The sequence below is a fragment of the Marmota monax genome, unplaced genomic scaffold (genome assembly GCF_021218885.2).
Source record: "Marmota monax isolate L192 unplaced genomic scaffold, Marmota_monax_Labrador192_F-V1.1 WCK01_AAM20220418_F8-fsc00232, whole genome shotgun sequence".
In the NCBI taxonomy this organism is placed as follows: domain Eukaryota; kingdom Metazoa; phylum Chordata; class Mammalia; order Rodentia; family Sciuridae; genus Marmota; species Marmota monax.
Window position 1 is genome coordinate 2379627 of NW_026695232.1, and position 26574 is coordinate 2406200.

At 38.8% G+C, this 26574-nt stretch overlaps 2 protein-coding genes, 1 long non-coding RNA gene and 1 pseudogene across 3 annotated transcripts in view; 1 reads left to right on the plus strand and 3 right to left on the minus strand.

Annotated features, from left to right (window-relative positions):
* Window positions 1-5945: 5945 nt before the first annotated feature.
* On the minus strand, window positions 5946-13010 carry LOC124088760 (phospholipase ABHD3-like). The gene is made up of 4 exons (XM_046438526.2): window positions 12456-13010; window positions 9892-9940; window positions 9648-9813; window positions 5946-6800 (listed from the first exon to the last, which is right to left on the minus strand). The coding sequence occupies exons 1-4, from the start codon at window positions 12626-12628 to the stop codon at window positions 6622-6624; spliced, it is 567 nt and encodes a 188-aa protein (XP_046294482.1). The 5' UTR covers window positions 12629-13010; the 3' UTR covers window positions 5946-6621.
* Window positions 13011-14816: 1806 nt separating this feature from the next.
* Window positions 14817-19166, minus strand: LOC124088777 (bcl-2-like protein 1; annotated as a pseudogene).
* An 801-nt stretch (window positions 19167-19967) lies between these two features.
* LOC124088763 (uncharacterized) lies at window positions 19968-24425 on the plus strand. The gene is made up of 3 exons (XR_006850457.2): window positions 19968-20082; window positions 22378-22925; window positions 24257-24425. It is a non-coding gene; the product is annotated as an uncharacterized LOC124088763 (long non-coding RNA).
* LOC124088761 (phospholipase ABHD3) overlaps window positions 22343-26574 on the minus strand; it is a 22212-nt gene continuing 17980 nt past the window's right edge. The window contains exon 4 of the mRNA XM_046438529.2: window positions 22343-22589. Coding sequence (XP_046294485.1) covers window positions 22513-22589 — 77 coding nt within the window. The 3' untranslated portion in view covers window positions 22343-22512. The remainder of the gene's footprint in view (window positions 22590-26574) is intronic.

Consider the following 26574-nt stretch of genomic DNA (forward strand, 5'->3'; position numbering starts at 1 on the left):
GGGCCAACATACTTGTCTTTTAAGTGAGAACTGGAGCTTAAATAGCACATTTCCTAGGTATTCTTTATCACCTGACCTTGCAAATTGTCCTCATCAACTCTAAATTAAGTTCTAAAAAACCGGGTGCTTACCTTGTGACCAGTGCTATATTAGGTTCAGAGTAACTGTGAGATTTTTTAAATTACCATTTTGATACTGAAGTCTGCAGGGAAAACAGACTGCTTTAACAGATGTCCTGTTCCAGAGAGAGGCTGCAAAAATGCCCTCCTCCTTTCTGCACTGCTAACTTGAAGTCCTACCTAGGGTTCTACCTAAGGGCCCAAGTTTCAAGTATCTTTAAGTATTAAGTACAATATTATTAAAAATAACAAACATTTACTAAGAACCTAATATGCACCAAATATTATGTTGGCCCTAGGGAATAAATGGAGAGTAAGACATGTTTCTGGTCTTCATGATAGCTTAGCATCTGCTATGAAGGTTGACATTACAAGCTGGATATGGTGGTGCATGCTTGTAATTCCAGCAACTTGGGAGGCTGAGGCAGGAGGATCAAAAGTTTGAGGCCAGCCCTGGCAATTTAGCAATGCCTTGGCTCAAAATAAAAACTGAAAAACCAAAACACAGATGGAGATGTAGTTGAGAGGTATAACATCTCTGGGTTAACCGCCCACTACAGGGAAAAAAAAAAAAAAAGCTATTATGACTAAATGTGACAACTGCCATAGGCAATAGTGATTAACTTCTAGGAGTTTCTAGAATTCCAGTGTGTGTTTGTTTTTGTTGTTGTTTTTAGTTGAATTCCAGTGTTTTTCAAACTGCAACTCATTAGTGGGTCTCAAAAGTATATTTTAAAACAAGTGCAGAGGTGCAGGTCTATAATTCCAGGGTCACAAGAGGCTAAGGCAAGAGGATTTAAAGTTTGAGACCAGCCTGGGTAATTTAGCAAGACCCTGTCTCAAAACAAAAAATAGAGTTGGGGATGGAGCTCAGTGGTAGAGTTCATTCCTCAGTACCAAAATCAATCAATCAATAAATTTTAGAGTAATTTTTTGTAGTTATGGATGGACAGTATGCCTTTATTTGTTTCATTTTTAGATGGCACTAAGGATAGAACCCAGTGCTTCACACATGCTAGGGAAGCACCCTGCCACTGAGCTATAGCCCCAGCCCTAGAGTAATTTTTTTTTTTAATTTTTTTTAATATTTATTTTTTAGTTTTCGGCAGACACAACATCTTTGTTGGTATGTGGTGCTGAGGATCGAACCCGGGCCGCACTCATGCCAGACGAGCGCACTACCGCTTGAGCCACATCCCCAGCCCAAGAGTAATTTTTTTTAAAGTAATGTTTTTTATGTAAAAAAGTAGAGAGAATAATGTAATAGGTCCTATTTAACCATTCCCCAGATTTGAAAATTAACAAAATTTTGCATTTTTTCACTTTCATTTGGTAAATGAAAATAGGACAGATAATTGACAAGACTTGTATAGGATGGGCTAGAAAATAGAGTATATTTCACAGTGAATGTTACATATAGTGAAAGTTAAGTATTGTCCTATAAAGTATGTGTCTTATATTTACTAAGTTCAAGGTATTAAAAAAGTTGGGGGTGGGGAGGAATAAAGAAAGGAAGAGAAAAGAGGTAGGAGAGTAAAGAAAAAAAAAAAAGGGAAAACATTGTATCTATTTGGACCCCTAGTATCCAATATGATATTCTGTATAGAGAAGACATGGATAAATATTTGATAATGACAATAAACAATGGAGCCAGGAGCGGTGGCCCACGCCTGTAATCTTAGTGACTCGTGAGGCTGAGGCAGGAGGATGGCAAGTTCAAAGCCAGCCTCAGCAAAAGTGAGGTCCTAAGCAACTCAGTGAGACTCTGTCTCTAAATAAAATACGAAATAGAGCTGGGGATATGGCTCAGTGGTCAAATGCCCCTGGGTTCAATCCCTGGTACCCCAAAATAAAATAAATAAATAACCAATGGAAATATGAGAGAAAAACTAGAAAAATATTCTAGGATATACTTACAATAAAGTTTTCAAAATAGGATAGCTGGCTCACAGGTTACATTTACATACTTAGCCACTATTATTCAGCTAATTTTGAATACACTGTTCTATGCAATATACTAATTGGGATGCAAAAATAATTAACACATAACCTTTCTTTCTCAGAGCTTGTTATTGTGTGAAGAGACAGCTGGGGGGAAATAATTTGTCCTCTAGGTTAAAAAAATCAATATTTAAAAATGTTCATCCATTATAACTAACATAACCTGTTATAAACAACCATATGTATGTGTACTTGTATTTTTTTTTACACAAATGGGTTCATATGCATATGAATTTGATTTTTTAAAATTAAATATTATGAAATAGTCTCATAAATCAGTATTTTTAAGGGCTACTTTATGTGAATGTGTTATAGTTTATCCACCTGCTACATGCCAGAAACTATATGATATAAAGTTTATAAAGATATATGAATTGTAATCTCTTCCCTCAGGTAGATTACAGTCATAGGGAAAAGATGGGATACAAACATTTCATTTAATAATAATATTAATCATGAGGATGGGTAGCTTATTTGTGTGGAAACATATCTAAATGAGTACATAATAATGGTAATGGCTAACTTAGGACAGTTGGGTAGAATTATAGTATACTCTAGTTTTCTACCTTAATAATTACTGCTAAAAACCATTCTCTCATTCAATCTTCACAATTCTTCTAGAAATTCTATAGTAAGGTGATAAAGCTGACTATCTTGGTGCTGGGAAAACTGGATATCCAAATGCGGAAGAATGAAATTAGATCCCTATTTTCACCCTGCACGAAGGTCAAATCAAAATGGATTAAAGATTTAGGAACTGACCAGGTGTGGTGGCGCATGCCTGTAATCCCAGTGGCTCTGGAGACTGAAGCAGGAGATCTCGAGTTCAAAGCCAGTCACAGCAAAAGCAAGGCCCTAAGCAACTCAGTGAGACCCTGTCTCTAAATAAAATACAAAATAGGGCTGGGGAAGTGGCTCAGTGGTGAGTGTCCCTGAGATCAATACCCAGTACCCCTCCCCCCAAAAGACTTAGGAATTAGACCAGAAACCAGTAACTGTTAGAAGAAAACATAGGGTCAACACTCCACTCACTATACAGGTATAGGCACTGACTCTGTCAACAAGACCCCTGAAACTCAAGAAATAAAACCAAGAATCAATAAATGGGAAGCCAAAGTAAAAATCTTCTTCCCATGAAATGAAGCGATTGAGAGAGTGAAGAGAGAGCCTACAGATTGGGAAAAAAATCTCTGCCAGTCACTCCTCTGACAGAGGATTAACATCCAAACTATATCAAGAACTCAAAAGACTTCATGCCAAAAAAAGAAAAATAAATTACCCAGTTAATAAATAGGCCAAAGAACTAGATAGAAACTTCTCAAAAAAGGAAACACATGTGGCCAACAAATATATTAAAAAATGCTCAACATCTTCCAGATGCAGTGGTGCATGCCTGTAATTCCAGCAGCTGGGGAGGCTGAGGCAGGAGGATCACAAATTCAAAGCTGGCCTCAGCAACTTAAGGAGGACCTAAGCAACTTAGTGAGACACTGTCTCAAAATAAAAAAATAAAATAAAATGGGCTGGGGATGTGGCTCAATGGCTAAGCACCCCTGGGTTCAATCCCTCTTGCCAAATAAATAAGTAAAGGTAGGAAAGGAAGATCAACAGAGGGAGTAGAAAGAACTATGGAGGAAGGAGGAAAGGGAAAGGGGAGGAGGCAAATGGGTATTGAAATAAATTATGTTAAAATTAACCCTAATACTATGTATAATTGGAATTCTCTAAAAAAATTAGAGAATTTTAAGAAGTTTTAAAAGCCAGGCATGGTAGTCCACTCCTGTGATCCCAGCTACTCCAGAGACTGAGGAGGGTTGCAAGTTCAAGACCAGTCTGGGCAATTTAGGAAGACCTTGTCTCACCAAAAAAGGCTGAGGACGTAGCTCAGTGGTAGAGTACTTGCTTAGCATGTGAGAGGCATTGCGTTCAATACCTAGCACCGCCAATAAAAATTTAAAAACATGATTTAAGTCATCAAGGAACGAGATATATATATATTTATACATACACACACACATACATACTTTAAAACCCATACTGTTCTTTATTTTTTCATTCATTTCATTTTGGGGAAACAGGGTCTTGCTATATTGCCCAAGTTGCTCTCCAACTTCTGGGCTCAAGTAATCTTTCTGCCTCGACCACCTGAGTAGCTGGGATTATAGGTGTATGCCACCATCCACATTTTAAAACCTTTAAATTAGCTAGCTATATGCACAAAGCAGTATGTAAATGCTTTGGGGCATAAAATATGTGAGACTCCATCCTCCAAAGGCTCCCAACTAAGCATTCTCATTTAGGTACAATTTGGACACATATATGTCATTCCTAAATATACTGGGCAGGAGTTGTGAGTGAAAGCAGATCAACTCAAAACTAGAGTGAAAGGAGGACTTTTTTTTTTTTTATAAAAAGGAAAAAAAAAAGTTTTATTGTTTTGCTAGCAAAGGAGAACAGGGGACTCCTGTCCCAGAGGGTGAGACTCTGCCCTTGCAGGGGAAAGAAGGAATTTAATAGCTTCTATAACAAGGAAGACCAAGGCTTTTTGAACTGACTAGAAACAGAGGTTAAAATAAAGGTTTTAGGACTCTTGCTTCTTTCCTTTCACTCCTAGAAACTATGTATCCATGGTCTGGAGGGTTTGTAATCCCAGAAAAAGAATGTTCCTCATGATATTCTTCCCAAAAGTCTAGAAGGCAACTCTGAAAGCAGGATCTGCTCTACCTGATCCATACAGACTGCATGTAACCGAATGATTGAATCATAATATATACTGAACAGACAAGAAAAGCACAGGATTATCAACACTACCTTCTTAGGAATAGTATTGAGGGAATCTACAAATACATTATCAGTACTCTAATTTTTTAGTAAATAATTTTGTACTCACACACATATTTAGTACATGGTTATCTTAATGCAATACCTGGAGCAAAATTATATGTATTTTATAAACAGGTTGAAATAAACAAAAAGTAAAAAAGGAGGGAAGGGATGTTGAATGGTGTGGGAGATGTTACTATTCACTGGCTAGCCCAACAACCACTGCCAATCCCTTCTTCCTTTCCTGCTTCTACTATAGTTGGAAAAGTTTCATACTTGCATTCCTAGTCTCCTACTTAATCTGGGTGGACGTGACACAGTTCTAATGTATGTAAGTACCAGACTTCTGGGAAAGCTTTCACTTTCCTAAAAGGGCAGGTAGATATGTTAGGCTCCATTCCTTCCCTTTTTTCCTTCTCTAAACACAAATGTGATGTCTAGAGCTGCTGCAGCTATACTGCATTTAGGAGGTAACTAGCCATCCTGCTAAGGATGGGTGGTAACAGAGCTTGAGTCTTTGATGACATTGGTAAGTCCCTGCACTAGCCCTGTTGTGCCAACCAGGAGACTTCTTGTTATACCTTTTTTTTTGGTACCAGGGATTGAACTAAGGGGCAGTCAACCACTGAGCCACACCCCCAGCGCCCTATTTTGTATTTTATTTAGAGACAGGGTTCTTATTATATCTTAATGGCAAGATAATTAAATATATATATGTGCTGGAGACCAAACCTAGGGCTTTGTGCATGCTGAGCACACATTATACCACTGAGCCACATGTCCCATCCCGTATTAAATATTATTATTCCTTAAGGCCCTGTTGAGTTTCCTATAGCTTAAAGTATTCTTAATTGCTATAAATGAGGTGAGACTAATATTCTGGAAACAGTGAAGCAAAACAGTTTTAATGTTTCTTACTAATGCATTCATGAAGTTATCATAAATGACTTTCTAGGAATTACTTTCTGGGCCCTTTTTATTAAAAAACTCACAGAGAAACAATTTAAAATGATAGAATTTATTTTAATATGATATATATGTATGCACATATACTATTTTAAAAATAAGCATGTAAATTATAATCATTATAAAACAAATCAGTGCTAATTTAATGTTATCAGAGTAAAAGAACATGTACAGAAGTCAGTCTAACATTGTTGCACTTGCCTTTTAAAGTAAAAATACATAAAAGATTTAGCGCATTGTATTTTATTTCAGTTTTCATGTTATCATCATTAAAGTATAAATACCCTTAGGAATGTGCCAACTTATAACTTACATTCAAATAACCAAAATCTCTTAACAGTTATTAAAGTACCATTAAGTCACCTAAAATAAGTAATCTAAAAAAACTAGCCTAAATTAAAACCCTGAGGAATTAAAATCTTTTTACACAATAGTTTTGGTTAAGTGCAATTCCATGTAGGTAAGGACTACTTTATTTAAGGGCATACTTGGTAAGGCATAGTAAAAATAAAATCTACATAAGTAATAATCTAAACTATATTTAATTTCTTGCTACAAAGTTGTTTTGTTTTCCTAAAAAGTAGTTTTTGCATGTCATTCTGGACCTCTTCGCCCATCTGCTGGCTTATTTGCTTTATATACAGTAGTTAAAATTTGTGCACAAAGCTGAGTTGCCTTTACAATGGTTTTCAGACATAACGCACACAAAGAGCTACATGTTAGAGAGTTCATGTCCATGCTCAACCATGGCCTGCACAAACTGCTTGAAGACTCGATCCATGTAAGTGCATTGCCTTGGCCAGATTCCCTCCAGAAAACCAATATGGCCTCCATAAGAAGTAAGGACCAAAGCAACATTAGGATTTTGCTTAGCAGTTTCTATTGGAATAGCTTGAAGAAAGAACACGGGTGGCAGTATGAGAGAGAGGGAGAGAGGAGAGAGAGAGAAAGAATCATTACTGTTTTTTGTTAGGAAAAGTATATACCTTTATAACTTCTCATCAATATAAAGCAAAATGCCATCTAAAAAAATATTTGCAATGAGTATGGCTAAATGGAATGAGTCTAATTATATCAAGCATCTACATTCTTATAATAGTTCATGTTTACAGTCATGTACTGAACCACCATTTTTGGGAAAAAAAAATCAACCTAAGATTTCATCATAACACAAAAGTATAGGCTGAATCTTGTTTTGAGAAATTGAAAATAATCTTAGTATTTTTGTGAGAGCTATGAATTCATATGTATGACTTTAGATAACTTTATATGAAGTTAGATTCCAGAGGCCACTGGTGGTTGTAAGGAAATATTCAAAATTGTAAATATAATGTATGTAATAAAAACACAGATAGTCCCCCCCGCAAAAAAAAAAGAGAGAGAAAAATTTTATCAAATGGTAACAGTATTTATCTTTGGGTACTGAACTATCTGATACATCAGAGATTATTTTTAATTTTTCCTCTTTCTCTGAATTTGTATTTATAGTCAAGAAAAATAAAAAGTGTATTTTGAAAATATAGTTGAATATATATTAAAAAATTAGAACAAATAAAAAATATACAAAAAATAGTTGGTATATTAAATATAATTCACCACCAATGACAGATTTTACATGTGTTATATAATATCAACTGAACACTTGGGGAAAGTGTTTTTTAAAGTAATTACAGTTTACTTATTTTTCTCCCATGCTCAGAGTTCACACAGTGGGAAATTTTTTTTTTTTTTTTTTTTTGTCCTGTGGACTGAACTCAGGGCCTGTGAATGCTAAAGCATGTATTCTACCATTGAGCTACACCCACAGCCATACTCAGAAATTTCTAACACTGACTGTTACAGTCATATCAGAAAAACAAAAGGCTGTGCCACATCTGAATCATGTGAAAGATGCTGGCTGCCTGTTCTCTCAGACTGCAGACAATTGTCTACTATTTCAACGTGGCAAGACTATTTTAAGAGCTTGGGAAAGAATTGGAAATGAGTTTAAACTTCACCCTGTGGGTCAAGTTAAATGTTGGGAAATTTTTGTGGCTGTAGGGCCAATGAAGTATGCAAATGGATGAAGAAACACTAGACTTACTTAATCTAACAAAAGCAGGCTAAACAATTACTATGTAAGTCAAGTAATATTAAAGTTGAGAGTTTTCGTTTCTGATTTGTGGTCAAAGGCCAAACATTTCAGCTATCTAAAACTACCTTTGCTTAAATGGGATCTTGTAAAGAAATAATGGGGGACTGGGGTTGTAGCACAGTGGTAGAGTGCTTGCCTAGCATGTGTGAGGCACTGGGTTTGATGCTCAGCAGCACCATGTATAAATAAATAAATAAATAAATAAATAAATAAAATAAAGGTCCATTAAAAAAAAGAAATAATAATGGGTAGTTTATAAAAATATACATATATATTTGGGATTTTCTGAATTTTTTACAATACATAATGCTTAGAGTCAGAATAAATGTGTATTTTTCTTATTTTCTTTCCTTTTTTTTTTTTTTTGTGTGTGTGTGTGTGTGGTGCTGAGGATTGAACCTAGGACCTCATGCATGCTTGCCCAGGGCTTTACTACTGAGCTGCATCCCTAGTCTATAGTAACTGCTTTTAATGGAGTACTTGGGGAAAGTGTTTTTTAAAGTAATTAGGGGGGAAGTAAGGAAAGGAGACTTCACAAAATACTTTGTCAAATTTCATTAGGATAAAATCAGAAGTCAAGCGTATTGATCCTTGAGCTAATATAATTACTCCTTTTTATTTTTTTTAATTTTTAGTTGCAGATGGACACAATACCTTTATTTTATTTAATAACTTTTATGTGGTGCTGAGGATAGAACCCAGTACTTCACACATGCTAGGCAAGCACTCTGTTACTGAGCTACAACCCCAGCCCTAATAATGATTACTTCTAATCATACTGCTTCAATAGGCAAACACATGCACAGGTATTCACGTTGTCAAATTTCGTATATCCTGAATTAAGATAGCAGGAAAGTTGAGTCTGGAATAATTTTCTTTTCTGCTGTATCTAGGGGAGAAATTAAAACTGTTTTCACTTCAAATATGACCTTTTAGCCCAAATTTGCTCTCATCATTGAGATATTCAAGGTCACTATGTTTCTTAAGTGTCAAGTTCTCTTCCAGGTTAAAAGGGGAAAAAACCTTCAAATACTTTTATACAGGGACATCAGGAACAAAAGGCAAGTCATGACAATGTTCTCCTGAGGCAAAGATATTGTAACATAACCTTTCCAAAGAACAGTGTATTTGATAAGAAGGAAAGGTTATAAAAATGAGAACAAGAAAATACTGAGTCCTAATTTGTTCTGAGATGCTCTGAAATCCCTGGACTAGGTAACAGACTCTGAAAACATTTAAGACATGATTTGAGACATTTAGATACTAAATTGTGAGTATTTAGTTATTTTTTTAAATCACAGTGGAAAACATAATTATGAGTGATATTTTATTTATTAATTTTTTCTCTGGCACTAGGGATGGAACAGAGAAGTGCTCTACTACTGAGCCACATCCCCAGACCTTTTATTTTTTATTTTGAGACAGGTTCTCGCTAAGTTGCTGAGGCTGGCCTCAAACTTTTGATCCTCCTGCCTCAACTTCCCTAGTCACTGGGATTACAGGTATATGCAACTGTGCCCGGGGTTATTACATTTTTTTTTAAAACAGAACAATATTTAAAAAGTTAATTCATGAAAAAATAGATACAAAAATGCTAATTTTACCATGACTTGGTGAGAAAACATCATCCACAGAATTCAGGCACAATACTGGAATTCCTACTGAATTCAATCTACGATTTGGGCTGGCATCAGTATAATAATCATCGATTGTTCGGTATCCAAACATGACAGAAGTGAATCGCTTATCAAATTCTCTGATAGATTTAGCCTGAGAAACAAAAACAAATTTTATATTCTCTTGTAGTTAAAAGAGTAAATAAAGTACTACATAAAGTTTATCTCCTACCTTCATAACATGATCCATATCAATTTGTTTTACAAACATATGGCGGTGCCTGGAACAAAAGAATTTCAGAACTATAATTAAGATCATTTCTACCTCAATCACATCTAAAATACATAATAACAAATAACTAGATAGCCTAGAACAGGGCACAAAGTTGGCACTCAAAAAACATTTGTTTAATTAGATACAGTAAAAGTAATATATTGATGTTTGTTCTGAAGGTAATTTTTTTTGCAGGGTTGGGGGTTCTAGAAATTGAATGCAGGGTCTTGTAGATTGGTTGCACAAGAAAAGTGACCAATATTTTTTAAAAATTAGTATGCAAGCTGAGCATGGACTCAAACATCCATAATCCCAGCTACTTGGGAGGCTGAGGCAGGAAAATTACAAGTTCAAGGCCAGCTTCAGCAATTTAGCAAGACCTTGTCTCAAAAAGTGGGGGTACAGGGGTTGGAGGCATAGCTCAGTGGTAGAGCACCCCTTGTATTCAATCCCCCCCAAAAAAAACAACCTACCATAAAGGAATAAACAGAAACAGCTGCCGGTTCTTCTTCTTCTTTTTTTTTTATATCTGGATTGAAATCAGGGGCACTTAACTACTGAGCCACATCCCCAGCCCTTTTTTGTATTTAATTTGAGACAGGGTCTTGCTGAGTTGCTTAGGGCCTTGCTAAGTTGCTGAGGCTGGCTTTGAACTCTCAATCCTCCTTCCTCAGCCTCCCCAGCCACTATGTTCACAGGTGTGCATCAGCACACCTGGCACCTGTATGTTCTTTATCATGCCAATTTTTTTTTTTAATATTTTTTTAGTTGTTGATGGACTTTATTGTCTTTATTTTTATGTGGAGCTGAGAATCGAACCCAGTGCCTCCTGCATGCTAGGCGAGCACTCTACCACTGAGCCACAACCCCAGCCCCTATCATGCCAATTTAACTGTTAGAAGATACACAAAGAATTCCAGAAAAATTAATGCAGCAAAGACAGTATTTTGTTAGTGTAATAACTGCAAGCTAAGAGTATGCACAAGAATTGCGTTCTCTTATTTCTAAAACATACTATGCTTGTAAGCACATGCTTAAGGAGTTGTATTATTCAACACTGAAAGTACCAAGTGCTTACTACCTGGGAAAGAATTAAGTACTGACAAAATTAGCAAAAAACAGAAATTCTAGGGGAATAGCCCATAATCATAATTTTGCTTTAACATATTCCAAAATGTTTTAGTTCTTTAGAATAATTTTTTTTTGGTAGTGGACATTGAAGCCAGGAGCACTTTACCACTGAGCTGCATCCACAATACTTTTGTTTTGTTTTGTTTTTTGAGACCGTGTCTTGCTAACTTGCTGAGGCTGCCTTGAACTTGCAATCCTCCCTCCTGCCTCAGCCTCCAGAGTTGCCGGAATTACAAGTGTGTTCTACCACACCCAGACGTTTGTTAGAAATAATTTCACAGTGATTTAGAGCAGTGATCCTCAAAGAAACATTATGACTTTTTTTTTTTTAAGAGAGAGAGAGAATTTTTTAATATTTATTTTTCAGTTTTTTCGGCAGACACAACATCTTTATTTTATTTTTTTTATGTGGTGTTGAGGATCCAACCCAGCGCCTCTCCCATGCCAGGCGAGCGCGTTACTGCTTGAGCCACATCCCCAGCCCACATTATGACTTTTTTAAAAATATTTTTTTAGTTGTTGGCAGACCTTTATTTTATTTTATTTTATTTATTTATTTATATGCAGTGCTGAGAATTGAATCCAGGGCCTCACACATGCAAGGTAAGCGCTCTACCACTGAGCCACAACCCCAGCCCCAACATTATGATTTTTATCTATAAGTTTAGCTTATGCTTATAGTTTTTTATTTTTGCATACATTCACAACATAGAACATATTTTGGTACAAAGTAAAGTCATATATAAACAAATATACATATATTGACAGTGTTATGCCTTAAATGTTTTTACTGTTGGGTTATGTAATCTAAAAGTTTGGAGACAGGGAAAGGGAGAGAAAAGGGAAATTGCATGGAAATGGAAGGAGACCCTCATTGTTATACAAAATTACATATAAGAGGTTGTGAGGGGAATGGGAAAAAAAACAAGGAGAGAAATGAATTACAGTAGATGGGGTAGAGAGAGAGAAGATGGGAGGGGAGGGGAGGGGGGATAGTAGAGGATAGGAAAGGCAGCAGAATACAACAGTTACTAATATGGCATTATGTAAAAATGTGGATGTGTAACCGATGTGATTCTGCAATCTGTATTTGGGGTAAAAATGGGAGTTCATAACCCACTTGAATCTAATGCATGAAATATGATATGTCAAGAGCTTTGTAATGTTTTGAACAACCAATAAAAAAAAGGAAAAAAAAATAAAATAAAATAAAAGTTTGGAGACAAAATTTTTTTAAATATTTATTTCTTAGGTGTAGATGGACTCAACACAATGCCTTTATTTTTATGTGGTGCTGAGGATCGAACACGGGTCCTGCCAGTGCTAGGCAAGCACTCTACCGCTGAGCCACAATCCCAGCCCCAAGACAAAAAATTTTAAAGATGACTTACTTATTAACTGAAGACTGGAGGCAGGTTGTCAGATAGTAATTAAAAAGCAGCCAGTTCAGTGGTTTCTCCAATGACTCTGAGCAAGCAAAAGTATTCCAACCAACTGAAAAAGTGGCAGCTGCCATCAAAGGAGTTTTGGGCCCAATTTTCCCCAGGTAATTTAGAAGCAGCATTCTAAAATGAGGAGAAACAGGAAACTTGGTGACAAATTTTTATATCTGTCAAAACGCCTAATTTCTTTTTTTAAAACTTTTTTTTAGTTGTAGATGGATACAATACCTTTATTTATTCATTTATCTTTATGTGGTGCTGAGGATCTAACCCAGTGCCTCACACATGCTAGGCAAGCACTTTAACCCTGAGCTACAACCCCAGCCCAAGATATGTCATTTCCAAGAGTAGACTATACTAATTATAGAGGAGAAAAATATAAACCAGTGTTTACATAAGCAAATATCTCTGTTCTTTCTTCACTTCATACACATATGTGTAATGCAGTTAAATATACTGTGGATGGGACACATACAGTTATTTCTGTACATGTTTCCTTCTATGAAGTAAAGCATGAGAACGCAAGAGAAATTCACGCAGGGTGTCAACTCAAATATGACTGCACATTGGAATCACCTGGGGAATTTGTAAAACTACCACTGATGTCCAGGTGGTATCCCAGAGATTGTAAATTGGTCTGGGTGGCCATCCTAGTTGCTGAGACACCCGTGTCCCCTACAGCAAGGCTCTGGAGGATTCTCCAGTCTAGAGTTAGACTTTCTGAGTTGTGGCAGAGCCACAGTCATGATAGTTTATTACCAGTTTACAATGTTTGTGTTTGGGATTGGACCCAGGGCTGCATGCATGTTGGGTAGTAAACTACCAATGAGCCACACCTCAGCTCCTAATATCAACGTTTTCTTCCCCCTGAGCCAACACAGTTTACTCCTGAACTGCACTTTCACTTTCACATAGTCTGTTTTAAAGAGCTGCAACAAGTCGGTGAGGGAGGGGGAACAGGAGCCCTCAGAAGCCAAGAGCCCTGGGACAGGGGAAGGAGCCTTAGGCCGCCAGCCCTCCACCTGCACGCTCACAGCGAGTCAGCAGCTCCTCACACATGAGTACACACATGCCTAAAAAGACAGGACATCATCTTCACAAGGAATGACAGCTGCTCTGGAACATGGACAGCAGAGAGCCTGGAGCGGCCAGGGCTGTGCTGAGACCCCCAGGGATGAGACAGTCGAGGCTGGAGCAGAGGGAGGCCTGAAGGGGTCTTGGCCAGGCCATTTTGACCTTGGCAGCCCTGGTGCCCAGGCTGGACAGTGGGGAAATATCTACCTGATCAGGAGAGACAGGCCCCCCTCCAGTCAGCCACCACCCACTGGCCTGTGCACCGAGGTCTCCTTCCTGAGGTAGGGAAGACCCCAGGGCTCCTACTGCTAATCCCTATATCTCCCCTTTTAACTCTGGGCTGAGATCCCTGAATCCCTGCACCGGATGGGCAACAGCCCAACACAATGAAGCCACAGGATGACCTTGCAGGAAGTGAGGCAGCTGAGGGCCATAAATAGCTCTGGGGCAGCTGTCTTGGGCCCAGGTGGTCACTCTGTCATGGTCCTGGGAGCCGGGAGAAAGGAGGGGAAGGGACTAGGGTGGTGCTAATCTGCAAGGGCCATGCTAGCTTTTGCATGGGGTACTTCCTGCAGCCATGTCCCCTCCCCCCAAGGTGGGACTAGCCTCTAGCCAGAGGCCTCTGGAAAACATTCACCCTAGGAGTGAGGACTTTGTCCAGGCCAGTGTTGGGGAGGAAGTCCTGATCCTTGCTTCTTTACCACAAGCAGATCTGAATTCCTAATTAGTCAAAAATGTCCTTTAAATGGTTCTTGGGGGTAGAGATAGAAGGGATAGGGGCCCAGGTCCAGAGAGGGATGGGAAATGATGATCAACTCTGAGGCTACAAACATCCCAACAAAGGCCATCTAGTCTTTTTCTGGGGAAGAGGTTCAAAAACCTTTCTAGCTCCTTACCAGGAAAGCAGTCTTAGAGACTAAGGGGCAGTAAGGATCTGCCAATGGGGTAGGGCCCTCCTGCCCCCAGCCACCCCTACACCCTGCCAGCCTTCAAGAGACAGATTTGGGGGAGATTTTGAAGACTCTGATGGCAAGAGAACTGAGGTGTGTGGGAAGGTGGCTGTCACAGAAGCACAGTAGTTCTAGAAAACTAACTGCAGGGAACCAGGTCTAGGCCCAAGCCAGTGATGGATGGTGGGCGTGGCTGCAGGTCATGAATGGTTCTCCTGGTGGCAATGGACAGAGGGATGTGGTGGGGCGGGGTGGGAGGGAGGGTGAGTGGGTGGTCAGAGTCTGCTCATTTCTGACTGAACAGCCAGCCCAGCAGAACCACACCAGCCATAGTCATGTCCATCAGGAAACAATGGTTGGAGCCTTCCTGGTCCTTCCAGCTACTCACTGCCACATTATTCCCACGGAGTTCCACAAAAGTGTCCCAGCTGCCTCTGTCCTGGATCCTGTTCTCTAGGTGATCATTCAGGTAAGTGGCCACCCAACTTGCGATCTGACTCACCAATACCTGCTTCTCCTTGTCTATGCCTTCCACACACAGGGTTCCTCCAAAGGAGCAAAAGGCCACAATGCAGCCCCAGTTGACCACATCCTGGAAGAGTTCCTTCACTACCTGTTCAAAGGTCTGATGTGCTGTCTCTGGGGTGACGTGGAGCTTGGACGTCATGTCACTGAATGCCTGCAGGTACCTGCTGCAGTTCAGACTTGTCGCCTGCCTCCCTCAGTGCTTGCTTCAGTCACCTCCGGGGCATCCAAACTCCTGTGATGGCCAGTGGCTCTACTCACCATGGGGCTGCCCAGCAGACGCCAGGATGGGTTGTCATTGATGGCACTGGTGGGTTCCACCTCTGATTCAGTCCCTTCTGGGGCTTCAATGCTGTTCCCTTCCACATGGCTTAACTGACACCAGCTGTATCCTTTCTGGGAAAGTTTATGGGACAGAAAGTCAACCACTAGTTCTAGGTAGCCCTGAGACACTTTTAAAATAGAGATGGGCTCAACCACTCCTTGGTCAAAAACACGTGTTTTCGACCAAGACTGAGTCTGGTCTCTGCTTGATGATTATCTTATGAGATGAAAAGTCAAGATAAGGTTGTGTAGCTGTCCTGTTAGGGGCACCTGCCGACCCTCTGGAGGAGCGTGTAGATCTACGGTGGAGTCCATCTCAGGATGTCCCAGGAAGGCCAAGGCAGGTCCTCCATCTCCACTCAGGGTCCGTCCCCACAGGCCCAGCCTGCGTCCTTCTCCCAGAACCCGCTGACTGATCAGGGTCTCCACCTGTGCTGACACCCTCCAGTCGCCATAACCAACGAATTTTATATCATGTGCTATTTGGGAAATTGCAGAATTTGAATAGTGAAATCCCATGTTGGAAGAAGCCATTTAGCATCTTAAGGGCAAATCTAAACATTTTCCCCGATCTAATCATTTTTATTTTCTTAGTTATCTGCCTCATGCCCATAATATAAATGTATATTACTAAATGTATGGGAGTGAGAAATAAGTTTCTTAATGTTAACAATGAGTTTCTAAAATGCTCAGCAATGAATAGTATTAGAAGTATTAGGCAAAAAATGTTCCTGGCTGCACCAACAGATGAGTGCAGTCCATGTTCTATGGAAATGTGCTCCCTGGCTCAGCATTGGTGAGACTGAGAATCATAAGGCAGAAATGAACAAGCCAATCAGTTCCTTTTGTCTCCATCTGCTTTTATTGTAGAATAAATGATACTGCATTCTTACTGCCACTTTTGATAGAGTTGTCATCAAAACTGTTGACAATTTCCCGTCCCCAATGGGGTCTCCCATGCAGGTGGCCGCTTTCAGCTTTAGAACCCAGGATTTCAGCATCCGAGTCATGAACAGAGCAGTCCTTTCTGGAAAGAAGCATTTATGCAAGCATTTGGGGGAGCAGAAAGGAAAAAAAAATCTCATATGCTTCTTCCTAGTCAATTTCAACCACCTCTGCCAAGATCCTGGCTCTGGTCTCCACGACGACAGCCCCCATGATTGACAGGATGAGAATGTGGCCCTGAGGTTGGAAGGCAGCAGCATCTGGAATGCTATGAGCCGGCTTGATCCAGGGTCGCTAAACTCCCTACACAAGAATAATGTGGAATGAAAGGCTCATGTGGCTACTTTTGGAGACGGTTTTCTGGGTGTTTATTTTTTATTTTTTAACTTTTGTCAGGATAAATTTGGAGTACAAAGTTTCTTAAGGAAGTTTTTAAGAAGAAAAAAAGTGAAAATTAATATTATAGCATGTTCTTACTTAGAATGCAGATTTCAGAAATCTGCTTTTATATGAGACATTAACTCTTTTAATTTTAGAAAATAAATTTTAATTTTGATGGCATCAAAGTAACAGTCAAATCTAATTTTTTAGGAATTTATATCCATATCTAATAACATCAATTTTCTTCATTAGGTATAAGTTTTATTTCTTAAAATGTATCAATTTAAAAATTTTTAATGCAAGCATTTCAAGGTGTCAACTTTTCTACAGTTTATGTTTCTTGGTATAGAAAGCTATCATTTCAGGGTTATTCTGTTAAATGTAAACCTTTAACCCAACCTCAGGCTTTAAATGTGAATTCCAGAAAAACCACCACAAGCAAAGATTTTAAAAATGAATTCTAAAATATACCCAATGGAATATTTCCAGCTATAAAGAGATATGAAATTATGGCACTTGCTGGTAAATGGATGGAACTGGAGACTATCATGCTAAGTGAAATAAGCCAATCCCCAAAAAACAAAGGCCGAATTCTCTCTCTCTAATGTGCAGATACTAACTCACAATGCCGGTGGTTAGGGGAGAAAAGAAGCACTTTGGATTAGACAAATGGGAAGGAAGGGAAGGAGGGGGAATGGGACTAGGAAAGACAGTAGAATCACCCAGACATTACTTTCCTATGCTCATATATGAATACACAACCAATGTAATCCCACATCATGTATAACCAACAGAATAGGAAGTTGTACTCCATGTATGTATAATATGTCAAAATACATTCTACTGTCATATATAACTGAAAAGAACAAATAAAATAGTAAATAAACTCTAAGAGCATTTAATTCTATGTTGAATGATAATACTAACTCATTACTATCTCTATAATAATTTTCTCTTGTATTAGGGAACTCATAAAAATCACTGAGCCAGGTGTAGCCACAAGATCACTGGCCATGATGCTCAGCCCCTTGGGAGCTGCCTCTCTGCCTTTGGTCCCTGGAAACACCTGAACCTGCCCAAATTCTCTACTCAGCCCTCATAGTATCTTTCATAATACCCCCTTTCCTTTATTTTTCACAAAAGCATTTCTAGGAAATATTTTATTACTTTTCATAAATCAATAGAAAACAACATAAATACATAAATAAATAAATAAACAACATAAATACATCAAATAGAATGCATGAGTGAAAAACATAAAATTATACACATAAAACAAAAATGCATAGATAATCCTTCAGAAGAAATGTTGATACATTGAACTTTGTAAATCACACTTCAGGAATGAACATGAAGTCTGGTAGCAAAACCAAGGAATGTTTATTGAAACACATATTACATGCAATCAGAGTGGCAATCATAAACACTAAACCTCATCAGCCAATTGTTACTCTCTTACAAAAAGTTAATTTAAATATGCAATAAGAATGGTCTGAATATACAAGATAAATTTTGTACAACCATTTCATAATGACTGCTTATCTTATTCTAAGCTGTTAATTAAATATAATGGAAATAAGTGGATCCTAAACTAGGAGTATTTTCCTCTGTATGTTTATAATCTTCCCACTGCAGGGAAGACTGAATCATAACAATAACACATTTCTATCTCTGCAGATCTGAAACACAACACGCAAGTCCACTGGGCTTCTTTAAAATAATTAAATTGAGTGTTTACTTGGTTATTATAATCTTTGCAACCACTGAAATGTTTAGATGTTAATCTGATATTAGAGTCATCACCAGACCAAAAATGGTCATTTGATAATGTAAATGTGAAATCTGGTTTCAATGAGAATATTTTTACTGTCATGGTATAAATATTTGAGTGATATTTTAAGCCTAACTCTCAGGCCACAAAATGTTTCTTCACATTAAAAAAAAAAAATGAGAGTGGACAATTATGAGTATGCCCCCCAACCCTCACCCTCTGGGTTTTCCTCTTGTGTCAACTCTTTCCTATCTGTATCTGATAACTAAGTACCATGCTTGATTTTTAAGGGATAAAGAAACTCAAGCTGTACTTAAACCCAGATCTTTGGAATATTACATGAAGGGAGCAAATCTTCAACTCCATGACTACATCACCAACATTTACAAGGATACACTTAGAGGGGGCAGAGTTCATGTTCAGCTGTACTTCCTAAATGAATTAACTCATCTTTCACAGAAAAATCAGTCTGACTCTTTAGAAGGTTGTAGAGCACTTTATTTTTAATTGTATTCACTGATTTAATCATTTGAACTATTATTCCTGCAACAGAAAAGGTAATTTACTCAATGACGCTGAAGTGTTGTGATGGGATACAGCTTCCTTCACACTGCATAGGAAGGAAATCTCTACTATCTGCACAGCCTACCCGTGGTCTTCTCCCACATGATGTCCTGGGTCGGTGGGCATTGCCCATCAGCAGGACTCTTCCCATCACAGAGGCATTGTGTGGTGGCCTGCTGACTTCCCCCAGTGACTCAGACGTTGGCTCATTTACTTGTTTATATATTTGAAATTTTCATGATCAGCTTACTTGACCAGTAACCTTTCCATAGCCTATTCTAGAACTAAAAAGAGATGAAATAAATGGAAAAAAAATGTATAGCCCCTAACAATTCCCTTCTGACTTAATTTCCTTTATGAGCATTTAATGGCACCCAATAAGGGAGAAATCTATCCAGAAAAAAATAAAAATAAATTTATAATAAAACAAACAGAAGATAACATGCAAAATCCAATTTCTTCAAATTCATTAAAATGCAAATAATTATTTTTTGAGCTAAAGGAATGGAAAATAACTAAAGACAAAGACGAAAGTTCTCCCTGAGGAAGGAGTAGAGACAGCAGCTGACTCACCATCTCTCTGATCTAGACTTGCAAACCCAAGGCCATGGCTGCTGGGAGCTCCGAGGAGCCACCGAAGGACCCCAGGCAAGGCAGAGGCCAGCAAAGCATCACATTGTCTACAGAGAAAAGCCACTCGTGCAGCTGAGCACTCTGGGAGAAGCTCTCCTCTCTCTTCTTCCTGACATCTCTCCTTTCTTTTTTGGTTGCCAGGCTAGAACTTGCACCATCTTGGTCATAAGCACATTAGCCCTTGTCTAACAACAGGCTGATAAAGAAAATAAAGGCCCTGGTTCCCAGCCTTTGCTATTGCCCTAGTGTAACTGTTCCAAACATGGCCAAGTCAAAGTCCTCCCTGTGATGTCCTGAACGGGGGCTGGGAAGGCATGCAGTCACCCACCACAGAGCACTTCCACCACGTACACAGAAGACATGTCAACAGCCTGAAGAGCAGGAGTAACTGCAAGATAGCACAAAAGAGGTGAGTTAGTAAGAGGTGAGTTTTGATAATTGATCACCTGTGTATTTTTTGGGGAGGGTAGTTACTGGGGATTGAACTCAGGGGCACTCAACCACTGAGCACATTCCCAGCCCTATTTTGTATTTTATTTAGAGACAGGATCTCACTGAGTTGCTTAGTCCTCTCTTTTGCTGAGGCTGGATCAAACCCAGTGCCTCATGCTTGCTAGGGCTAGGCAAGCTCTCTACCACTGAGCCCCAGCCCCAGCCCCCATGGGGTCTTAACAATAATTTGACTGACTATAAATAGTCTGGCTGATTATAAATAGTTTGACTATAAATTACAAAGTTATCTCCCCTTATTACTTACTGTTTCTGCATTTCTTTTTGCTTCTGGTATCACTGCCCTGCTGATGTCAAAGTAGCTTTTATTCCTTCCACAGCAAATAGGTTCATATCACTATCTTTGGTGGTTTAAAATGTGACCTTGACGTTTCTAGGTGTGTTTTTTGTTTGTTGGGTGGTTTTTTTTTTTTTTTCCTTTTCATTTATCTATCTCAGTATAACAAAAGCTTCTATAATTAGAACACATTATCTTTTACTAGTATTAGAAAGTTTTTCTGTTCTTTGCAAATTTATGGAACTGACTTTATGGACAAAGAAGGATGTAAATATTCCATAAATAATTGAGGCTGCATAATATTTTTCAATTGTTATATATTAGCCACAAAAATCAAACTGGGAAATAGTTTATTAAAATCTCCTCTATATTTATCCTTTCATTTTAATTGTTTCCTATGTATCCATTTTAACCAATTATTTTCCTTCTTCTTTGAGTTGACTTTAATCTCCCACTCTATTTTTTCTTTTATTAGTTGGAATCTCTCCATCTTTTACCACTCCTTTGGCCATCCTCCTTGATATATTATGCTGATTCTGCCTAACAACTAACCAAAGCATAAAATTAAACAAATTTCAACTCTCTTCACCAAATAATGTAGAAACCAGGAATGCTTTAATTCTGACTTCCTTTCCACCTTTATTCCCAGTTATTCACTTAGTCTTGCCTTCTTTGCTTTAATACCACCAACTACACAGACATGTTGTTTATACACCTTTGCTATTATTTCAACTCTGCAATTAGTTTCAGGAGCATCATTTGTGTAACAACTGCGGGATTCTAACTACTCACACCTGCCCCTATAATGGCTTCCTTTCTGCCCCTCCCCCTCCATCCATTAGAAGGGTTGGTGGTCTGGCATCCTCTTAAGTCTTAAAGATTTTACTTTTCTGTGAATGACTACCTTCCCACTACTCTTGGAAGCTAAATCTATCACCCTTGGTGTTTATTCCCTCTCAGAACTCTGAGAGCTCATGGGGCTGAGTGTTTCACTGTTTGCTAACTCTACCTTGGGCTGCTTTCTACAGCTTCTCTGTACTTCTGGTGTTGGACCTTTCCCCTATGGTGGTGTTGGTGGTCTGAACTGGTTTCTTTTTATTCCTAGGCATTTCAAACTCTTCTGGACTCTCAAGATTGGTGACCTGCTTGAATGATGAGAATCCTTATAAATCGTCCATTATGTCTTTCCTCCTCCAGAACCCAGATCAGATGTGTGGATCTCGTTGTTCTCCACCCTGCCCCTTTAACCCGTGTCTTATATTTTCCTTCTCTTTCTCTCTCTGGGGTGTATGCTGGCTATTTATTTCAGATTTGTCTTGAAGCGGCTGAGTCTTTCTCCACCTGTGTCTACTCTTCTGTTTGAGAATTCACTGAATTCTTGATTTCAATAATTCACTTTTCATGTCTAGATAACATTCTTTTCAATTCTGCTTGATCATTTTCATATAAAGAATGTTTCTTTATATGAAGGAAACTTTATGTAAAAGAAATTCTTTATTTCATTATTCCTATCTTCTGTTTCTTTAGACGTATAACACATTTTGGCATTCTAAACCCATTTTCAATATCTCCATCCATTTTGATCCCATCCTGTATTCTGTTATTTCCTCCTGTGAAGTAGTTTGTTTCCTTACGCATTTAAAATTTTTGTTTCTATTGTGAGCTGTGGTGGCCAGACACCATATATTTTTTCCAAGACTTTAGAAATACCAGTCAGATAACAAGCAGCCCACGTGTCCAGGGTCTATTATCATCACACAGACACCTGGACAATGGCTGGAGAATCCTTTTCAGCTCACATAAAGTATGTGAAGTTGGAAGAAGATTTATGCTGTTAATAGCAAGTTGATCCAAACAGTTAAAATCTGAGGGATTACATATATTAATTTAAACTTCTTGGCACTTCTTTATTTTTAGAGATGAGGAAACAGACACAGAGAAGGGAAGCATGTTACCTGAGATAACACAGTTGGCATGAACTATGGAACCATAATTCCAACCCAGGAATTCTTCTTGTAACGACATCACTCTACTACCTCTTAATAAGTTTGCTTATGTTAGCACATTTCCAAAGAAGACTAATGGAATCATCATTTCTACAAACTCCACTGTGTCTCTTCTATGCAATTCTGAAAAATAAAATTAGAGACATTGGAAAACAGAGATATTCTCAAAGCAATAGCATGGGTGTGTTATCATGCCAGCGATGTTTGTATGGACAAAAATGACCATCCAAGAAGAAAGTCAGAATCCCCCATCTCAGACCAGCAGGGTCTCGTCTGCAGCACCATGGGAGCTTCTTCATGCTGTGACAGGCTCCAAGAAACCAAGCCACAGCTCCCATGCCCAGAGGTGGTCATGACTCAAGTGAACTTCGCCTCCTGGGTATCAAGGACAGTACTGGACACCATCACCACATTGAACCATACCGGCCCTCTGTCCAACTGCACATCCCCTGCCCTGAGGTGCATTTTCCTTTCCAGTCCCCAGCCCCAGCCCGGTTCTTCTCAGGCTTTTCCCTTCTTGGATCAGATGCTGCTTTGTCCAGTGCCAACTAGACACTGCAAAGCAGGCTTCTGGAGAACTCTGGTGACACAGTGCTCCCAGGAGACCTGGTCAGAGTATGCAGAGCATTTGACCTGGCTCAGATCATACTCTCAGTCCCCCTGGATACAGCTAATAACCCCTGCCCCAAAGCTTCCTCTTTCCTGCCTTTTGGTCTGAGGTGGTTTCACAGACACTGTCCTTTTTCAGCTCTACTGCAAGAGGTCTCTTAGGCTAGAAATCATGTCATGCATTTCACTACCAGAAGTAAATACAACTCTTGAAATCAGTCCATTGAAATTTCCATGGGAAATGGGTCAGCAGCTGGAGAGCTGAGGGTACTCATGAAGTTTCATTCTCAGTAGGCAACACACAAATGTCTATGAAACACACATGGAGAGTCTCCATCTTCCATATAATTTCAAACAAGCATATTTAAGTCATGCATCACTTAATGACAGGGACATGTTCTGAGAGATGCTAGGTGATTTCAACATGCTGTGAACATCATAGAGTGCATTTACACAAACCTACATTGCCTAGACTGCTGCACACATAAGCATATGATACAGCCCATTGCTCCCAGGATGCACACCTATACAGCATGAGACTATACTGAATATGGAGGTAATTTTAACACAATAATTGTGTATCTACACACAGAAAAAGTCCAGTAAGAGAGTGCCCAATAGCATTATTTTAGTTCCAATAAAATCTTTGGGACCAGCACATATGCTCATGATAAACCAAAACATCATCATGAGCACATGACTATACTAATTTCTTCAGGTACTTGGTAAACTCTTATTAAGTGCTATCATTTTAAGCATATTTAAGTCATGCATCACTTAATGACCACAAAGAGAAATGCAGTTCTGTTTTCAGAAAGTTTAGCATCTAATATGAGAGGCAGACAGACAACCAACCATCTGTTATATGAACCTAAAACCAAATACTTTTAATGATAGGTGTTAAACTAATTAGCTAAAGAGTTGGTGCATTTTGATTTATTGTCGAGGTGATGCAGGTGAGCACCTGGTCAAAGTTCAAGTTACAAATTGGTTTCTGGCTCTACCCCTGGTAAGTTGAAAGCCCAAACCCTCTAGTCACAATCATTGGGTAAGAAGACAGACCATAGCTCAGAGAAGGAAAGCTAGATCTTGGGATTCTGCTAGGTATTATTATAGGAAAGAGAATCATTCCGATTTTTACTTCCTCACCAAATACATACTGAGAACCTACTATCTTCCAGAACCCAATCAGATTCCACCTGATCTCCCTGTGGACTGCAGTGATCCATCACCTCATCAGGACACACAGACAGATGCACAGGTGCGCGGGCACAGCAGAATCACAAGAAGGATCCCACTGGCTAACTGGACCTGAACTCAAAACCCAGCCTGAGAGCCATTTGCTGACTGAAGGGCCGCACCTGGGGCCTCTCCATTCCTGAAAGGACACATAGTGGGCTTCACCTGGATACTGTGTCACTGCCCCAGATGCCAAAATGAATGGTCCCAGAAGTTCTCAGGTTTTTATTGTTTTCTTTTTGCTGCTTGGACAAACAATGAGCTAGAAGCCCTCCCCTTTTATCTTGAATTCTCCCCTCCTGAACTTCTGCTACCACAGTGATAGTTTCACCACTTTGCTAGTCAGCTCACCACTCCTGGACACTGAATTCAATCTGACTTTACCAGGCTCTCAGGCCTGCCCCAGGATTTGGATGTTAACCTAACATGACTTACAAGTCTGAGTCCTGCAGGCAGACCTGCTCTGTCTTCAGGCACCAAGTTGCCCTGCAGGACTCCGAGCAGTGGTTCCACTGCCTGATCACGTGTGTCTTGAACACACCAAGGAATGGAACATTACAAAGAAGACTCAAGCCTCAGCCAGAGTTCCAGGGCCTCACAGGGCTGTTTCCACTGAGATACGAGTCCAGTGACTACCAGCTCCCAGATCACATGGCAAAATAAATTCCTTCTCCAGAGAAGATGACCATTAAGTCAGGTGAGGGAACCACAGGCTTTCTCTCTGAAAGCCACATCCTGAAAACATTTAGAAAATTTCATAAATTTAAATATCAGGGGAAGGGAGGGGGCATGGGGTTAGAAATGATGGTGGAATGTGATGGTCATTATTATCCAAAGTACATGTATAAAGACACGAATTGGTGTAAATATATTTTGTAATCAACCGGAGACATGAAAAATTGTGCTCTATATGAGTAATAAGAATTGTAGGGGCTGGGGATGTGGCTCAAGCGGTGGTGCGCTCGCCTGGCATGCATGCGGACCGGGTTCGAACCTCAGCACCACATACAAACAAAGATGTTATGTCCGCCGAAAAACTGAAAAATAAATATTAAAATTCTCTCTCTCTATTAAAAAAATTTAAAAAAGAATTGTAATGCATTATGCTGTCATATATAAATAAAAAATAAACAAATATCAGACACATGCATAACATCTTCCCAAAAGAAATACAAAAATTTTATATTAGTCAAAAATCAAACTTTATTTTAAGTTTCTCTTCATGAATTAGATGCAACTGACACTGCCCCCATGCACATCTTAAATGCACAAGTATATCTTATCCTAAAGTGTAAACAGGAAAAATGTAATGAGACCTACCACACAGGTAAGAGATAATATACATTTTTCCCCACTTTGTGATTCACAATCTTGGAGGAAATATTTTTATTGCTGTGCTATTAAGGAGCATATAATAAGTATGTAGTTTCTATTTTTTTATTTTTTCCTTTTTAAAATCTTTTATTTTATTTTTATGTGGTGCTGAGGATCAAACTCAGTGCCTCACATGTATGAGGCAAGCGCTCTAATGCTGAGCTATAGCTCCAGCCCCTGTGGTTTCTAATTTTAAGCTAATTAAAATGCTAAATGTTTTTGTGAATCGCACTGCTATAATCATTGGTACTCACATATCACTATAGTACACTGATTTAGTTCAAGTTGTGGAATCAGCCCAAGGGCTCATCAACAGATGAATGAATGAATAAAATAGAGTTTAACTTGGCCATAAAGAAGAATGAAATTATGTCATTTGTCAGTTAATGGATGAACTAGAGAACACTGCTAAATCAACTAAGCCAGACTCAGAAAGTCAAGGGTAAAAATGTTCCATCTCATATGTGGAAGCTAGGGGGGGGGGAGGAATAAAAAAGGGATCTCATGAAAATTGAAGAGTAAAGGGATGGAGAGGGAGAGAGGAGAAGAGGGCGTGGGGAAGTCCCTGGGAATCTACCAAATTAGTTATGTCCCTCTGAGAATAAATCATGAAATCTCATTTATATGTGCAGCTACAATGACTATTTAAAAATACTAATAAAGAAAGAGGGGACCGGTAGAATAGAGTAAGTGGGTGGGGGAGGGAGAAAGGGAGGAGAAAGTATTGGGAATAATACTGATTAAATTATGATAGGTGCACACATGAATATGGCATAATGGATTCCACTATTATAATTATAATACACCAATACAAATAATAACAACTTTTAAAAGTCAAGAGTTTTATGCTTCTATTAGTTTTCATTCTAATACATTGAAAATACCT